This window comes from Neophocaena asiaeorientalis, unplaced genomic scaffold (assembly GCF_003031525.2).
Source record: "Neophocaena asiaeorientalis asiaeorientalis breed wild unplaced genomic scaffold, Neophocaena_asiaeorientalis_V1.1 scaffold298, whole genome shotgun sequence".
Taxonomy (NCBI): Eukaryota; Metazoa; Chordata; class Mammalia; order Artiodactyla; family Phocoenidae; genus Neophocaena; species Neophocaena asiaeorientalis.
This window is the reverse complement of record NW_020171997.1, coordinates 326,066-332,065: the sequence shown is the minus strand read 5'-3', so window position 1 is coordinate 332,065 and position 6,000 is coordinate 326,066. Positions and strand designations below refer to the sequence as shown.

Below are 6,000 nucleotides of genomic sequence, written 5' to 3'. Positions count from 1 at the left end.
GAGCAGGTTTGAAAGTTCCTGTGTGCAGAAGGGGAGGCTGGGGGGTAGGGGGCGTTAAATATTTCTGCAAGGCTCCCGCACCGCCAGCGATGCGGCGGGACCGGCTGGCCGGGCGCGCGGCCCCGTTCCGTGCCTAAGAGTTGGCCGTGAGCGGTTGCCGCCACCGCCGCGAGCCTGGGTCCAGGCTTTCCCAGCAAGGGATCCGACGCGAGAACACCGGGTGCCGCCGCTGGGCCAGGGAGGGACTGAAATCAGCTGGGAAGGCGTTTTCCCCTGGGCTGTTACCCTCGAGGACCCGGAGCCGAAGCGGGCGAGGGCGAGAACGGAGTTGGAGAGGTGGCAGCCGCCAAGTTGCACGGGGCGTTGAGGCATTTGCTTTCCGCACTGTTTATCTAGCAGACGACGAGGCGATTTATGCAACAGTATCCTGTTTCAGCACTGCCAAGGCTATGCGAGAACGCGGTCCGGACAGCCTGGCAGGACTCGTGCTGTATGTAGGACTCTTCAGGCACCCCGGGATGCTGCACAGGGCCAAGTATAGCCGCTTTCGGAACGAGTCCATCACGTCCTTGGACGAAGGCAGCCCCGGAGGCTCGGGGGGGAACAAGGGCTCGCCGCAGCCTCCCTACCCCGCCCTGGCACCTCACGTGCCGGCTGAAGATGCCACCTTGGCGTCCCAGGAGAGCCCCACCCCACTGTGCACCTTGATCCCTCGCATGGCCAGCGTAAAGCTGGCCAACCCAGCCACCTTGCTGAGTCTGAAAAACTTTTGCTTGGGTACCAAAGAGGTACCTCGACTCAAGCTCCAGGAAAGCCAAGACCCGGCTCCCAGCAGCCCGGCTTCCCCTGAAACCAGTCTGAATAGGGCCATGCCAGCACCTCCGCCTCAGCGGGACGCCCTGGGGCACAGGGCGACCTCTTTAACTCCTGATGCCTGCCCCCTTCCCGGCCCTGGGGAGCCAACCCCCGGGAGCAGGCAGGACAAGCACTTTCTGCGGCACCTGTTGGGGATGGGCATGAACTACTATGTGAGGGTAAGTCCCATTTTCCTGTCTGCACCCCTTCTACAAGGGGCACCTTCTCTGCTTCCTGAAAGGGGCTGCACATCACCTGGCCGGGTTCTAGGTTTGGATAAGACATTGTGTGGCTGGAGGGAGGGGAGGAGGGAGGCTGAGCTTACAGGTTTCCTTACAGATATCTGGCTTGTATTGGAGTCACACAACTTTTGGCTCAGGGGCATGAACTGGTGCTAGCTCATAGGTAGTTGCCAGGTGTAGGGGCAACTTCTCATAGAGACAGCTGAGATGTCCCTACTGGACTGATCATTCTGGCCAAGAAAACTCAAGAATTTCAAATCTAATTAGTGATTGAGACCCCATAACTTTTACTGGCCACTGTGCTTCAGTAGAGATTTTTGTGCTAGAGGAATACATGGTGTGTAAGGGACTTGTATTATTTCTGAAAATCTAATTCAGCATTTAACAAACACTTCTCAGAACATGGCCTTGTGCTAGGAGCTAGTCTTAGGTCTTCGGTGCACATTTTTTGTCTTTATTGCCTACGCTGTGCCCACTGGTCCTTGCCCATGAGCTATGTGCAAAATCAAGGTCTTTACTGGCCTTGCATCTGCCCTTTTCCATTCCAGATCTGGGTAAACGAAGAATAGAAGATTTGGCCTCTGCCCTTCTAGAGCTCACATTTCAATCGGGGAGACCAACAAATGCATGTGAAATAATAAGAGGACAATATTTAGCAATAGATATCTGGTGTGAGAATGCTGAGGGAATTCAGAAAAAGGGAGAGGTTGTTGTGGTCTGGGGTTCATTCATATGGGAAACCTTCAGGAGAAGGTGCATCTTGGAAGAGCCATCAGATTTTTATTGGCAGAAAAGGGGAGACTCCTGGCAGGGCAAGAATATGAGCAAAGCCCAAATGGCAGGTATCACTGTGGTGGCTGCAGGGGAGCATCACACTGGGCGTAACTGGAGAAGAGAGGGGATGCTGGAGGGTAGTGGGTGATAGAGAATATGGCTGGCACATAGTTGATGCTCAAACAAATTTGAGTCAGATAAAGACATACAGATCTCGGGTAGCTTGGGGAGGAGGGAGCAGCTGACCAAAGCTCTTAATGCTGTACGGGGAGTTTGTAAACACTCTGATTCATAAACAGAAACCATCATAGGTTTGTAGGCCAACTATAACTTGATGGAAGTGGTTTCAAAAAGATCAGTCTGTGCATTTATTTTAGATGGACTGAAGCAGGGAAAAATTAGAGATGTGGAGGCCGATAAGAAAGATGCTCTGGGAGTTTAGGCACCAGGGGATGGGAACATGGATTAATGCGAAGATGAGAGAAAGGAGACGAATGTAAGAGCCTCTGTGAGAAGCCTCAACAGTCTTGGGTGACAGATCATAATACACATAACAGAATGGTGAACATTTATTAAGCCGTGGGTAGATTGCTGAGTGTGTTGTTGCTATTTATAGAGGTTGTGGATGATTATTGATAAAGGAGTTGTGAGGAATGAAAAATAACTTCAAATGTAAGCCTCAGAATGGGATTGGTGATGTCAGTGATAGAAACAGAATGAGTTGGGAAGGGGGTCATGCTGAGTTTGCTTTCGACGTGTTATGTTTAAAGGGATGATATCTAAGTGGTACTCATTTGTAGGTAGCAATCGTATAAGACTAGCATTCAGGTGAGAAGTCTGATCTGAAAGTAGACATTTAAGAGATAGCCCAATAACTGTATCACACACAGGCAGTTAAGATCTCAAAGAAGGCCAAATAATGAACACTGGAAGGGTTCCAGTGAGAGCAGGCTAGGGCAGCCTAGGCGAATTGATAACAAAAATCTCCAAGGAAGATACATTTATGGGACACTCAGCTCTTACCCTCCCTCACAGTGACACAGCTCAAAATGGAAATAGTTACATGTATCTACTAAAAGTGCGTGGGCAATTCTCGTTGGTCAAGCTTAAGCATCTGCCAGGCTCTAATGGAAAAATGTGACTCTCCAAACCCATCCTTGGCACCTGCCTTCCCATCACCTAGACATCCTCTGCCGTCTGCCTTGCCTTTCCTTCCCTCTTGTACTTCCTTCCACCTCCCCACACCCACACACCTGTACAATTTTAAATGTGAAAGAATTGCTGTGTGATCTCCATTTTCCTTAGGGAGTGTCGCCACTGGCATTTTAGATTTTTAACGAGATTCTGACTGCCTTTTCCTGGCAATGATGACCGACCCCAGGAAAAGTGCTGACCCCATGATCCATGTGAATCATAGTAGGCTGCCAATAGCCGGTGACGTGACACCAGTTAACACCTCTTTTAGGAAGTCAAAATACATGGAAAAGCCTACTGTATTAATCTTTATAAAACCCTACTTTGAAAGATGGAAGGAACTCAGAAGTTATCAAGTTCAATGCCTCTATGGGGAAACTGAAGTCCAGATAAGTGAATTCTTTTTTTTTTTTTTTTGCGGTACGCGGGCCTCTCACTGTTGCGGCCTCTCCTGTTGCGGAGCACAGGCTCCGGACGCGCAGGCTCAGCGGCCATGGCTACGGGCCCAGCCGCTCTGCGACATGTGGGATCTTCCCAAACCGGGGCACGAACCCGCGTCCCCTGCATCGGCAGGCGGACTCTCAACCACTGCACCACCAGGGAAGCCCGAGAAAAGTGAAATTTTTTAAGGCCACACAGGTGAGTCAAAAAGAGAGTTAACACTAGAACCCAATTGCCCCGTGTGCCAGTCTTTGCTCTTTTCACCACAGTTTTTCATCCTGGTTGAGATCCTTCTCAGAACTCTTTTAGGTGTGATGTGAACCAATTTTAAAAGACAAAATGCCAACCTATTAATTTACAGTGAAAAATATTGTGCCAAGTAAACCAAAATTGTGATCCCATCTGTAGGAAAATGCACACAGAAAGATTTAAATCAAAGGTTTCTTGGTGATGATGGAATCAGAGCAGAGAAGCAAGAGAGACATTCTTTTTAAAAAAATTTATTTTATAAAGGTAACACTTGTTTATAACATTATATGTTTCATGTGTACAACATTATATTTCTACTTCTGTATACACTACAGGGTGCTCACCACCAAAAGTTTAGTTTCCATCCATCACCATACAGTTGACTCCTTTACCCATTTTGCCGCCTGCCCCTCCCCCTCTGATACCTGTACTCTGTTCTCTGTATCTACATGTTTTGCTTTGCTTATTTTTGTTTGTTTGTTTTTTTATATGCCACATATGAATGAAATCATATGGTATTTGCCTTCTCTTATTATTTCACTTAGCATAATACTCTTAAGGTCCATCCACATTGTTGCAAATGGCAAGATTTCATTCTTTTTTATGGCTAATATTCCAGTGTGTGTGTGTGTGTCTTTGTATATTATTTGTGTGTGTGTGTGTGTGTGTGTGTGTGTGTGTATATATATATATATATATATATATATATATATATATATGCCACATCTTCTTTATCCACTCATCCATTGATGGGCACTGAGGTTGCTTCCATACCTTGGCTAATATAAACAATGCTGTGATGAACATCGTGGTGCATATATCTTTTTGAGTTAGTGTTTTGAATTCTTTGGATAAATACCCAGAAGTGACGTTTCTAGATTGTATAGTAGTTCTATTTTTAAATTTTTTAGGAACCTCCATACTGTTCTCCATAGTGGCTGTACCAATTTACATTCCCACCAACATTGTTTGGGGGTTCCCTTTTCTCCACACCCTCTCCAGCATTTATTGTTTGTAGATTTTTTGATGATGGCCCTTCTGACTGGTATGAGGTGATAGAGATATTCTTGATGGCTAGTGGACATAGGGGCAACTCTTTTAGGCAAAAGGAAGCCACATATTCTACTCTCTTACCCACATCATGTGACTGCTCCTCTCTTTGCCCAAATTTATTTTATTCATTCTTTCATCTATTGAGAAAATATGTACTGTGAACCAATTATGTGACAGGAACTGTTCCAGGCCTTGGGCATACATCAGTGAATTAAGAGACCAGGTCTGAGCCCTCATGGAACTTACATTCCAGTGAGGGAAGTTGAGCCATGATTGAATAAAAAAGCAAATATAATATGTCACATGTAATAAGTGCTAGGGAGCAATAAGGCAGTTATTGGGTAGAGATGGAGGATACTGTATTCTTTCTGGGTAAAAATGGCATAGTTAGAGCTACTTTTAAGTTTGTCTTGCATCTTTTATCTTCATATTAGGGACTTAATTTGCTATCTACTCTAAGTTAGAGTTGACTTTGGATTAAGTATCCTTTTAAAAAGGACTCTTCTTTTGGTCTTATGATGTAGAATCAATTTTACAGCTGAGAATACTTGATGAATCCTGAGCACCTATTTTTGAGTAACTTTCTTTTAAGCTCAGAACTTGAACCCCCTGAAGGTCTCTCAGGGAAGGTGGGCTAGCAAACCATTCTTTGAGAGATATCAAGTTAGAAATGGACAGCCAGACTGGGTCTGGGCAAAGTAGTGACGTGGGTGAAGTCTGTTAAATGTGGCCAAATGGTGACATTTGTTCCCACCATAAGATTAAGTTTCATTTCTTTATGAGGTCTTCCCAAGTCACTTCATCTAGCAACAAACATTCATGTGGAGGTCTCCCAGGTGCCCAACGTGGTCTGTGCATGGTGAGCGTGGAAAATATACAACGTGACCAGTGCTCGCGTGTCTAAAATGAGAGGACTGGTCTGTATGGCCTTTAAGGTGCCCCCATCACCAGAATTTTTCTTCTTCTTCCAGTTTTATTGAGATATAATTGACATATAGCACTGTATAAGTTTAAGGTGTACAGTATCATGATCTGACTTACATACATCATGAAATGATCACCGCAGTAAGTTTAGTGAACATCCATCACCTCACATAGATACAAAATAAAAGAAAAAGAAAGAAATACTTTCTCCTTGTGATGAGAAGTCATAGGATTTACTCTCTTAACCACTTTCATACCTAATGAACCA

At 45.5% G+C, this 6,000-nt stretch overlaps 1 protein-coding gene across 2 annotated transcripts in view; it reads left to right on the top strand.

Moving 5' to 3' along the window:
• Window positions 1-201: 201 nt before the first annotated feature.
• SHC4 (SHC adaptor protein 4) overlaps window positions 202-6,000 on the top strand; it is a 129,704-nt gene continuing 123,905 nt past the window's right edge. For both annotated transcript variants that reach the window (XM_024748869.1, XM_024748859.1), the window contains exon 1: window positions 202-1,034. In XM_024748869.1, the coding sequence (XP_024604637.1) occupies window positions 450-1,034 (585 nt within the window). In that variant the 5' untranslated portion in view covers window positions 202-449. The remainder of the gene's footprint in view (window positions 1,035-6,000) is intronic.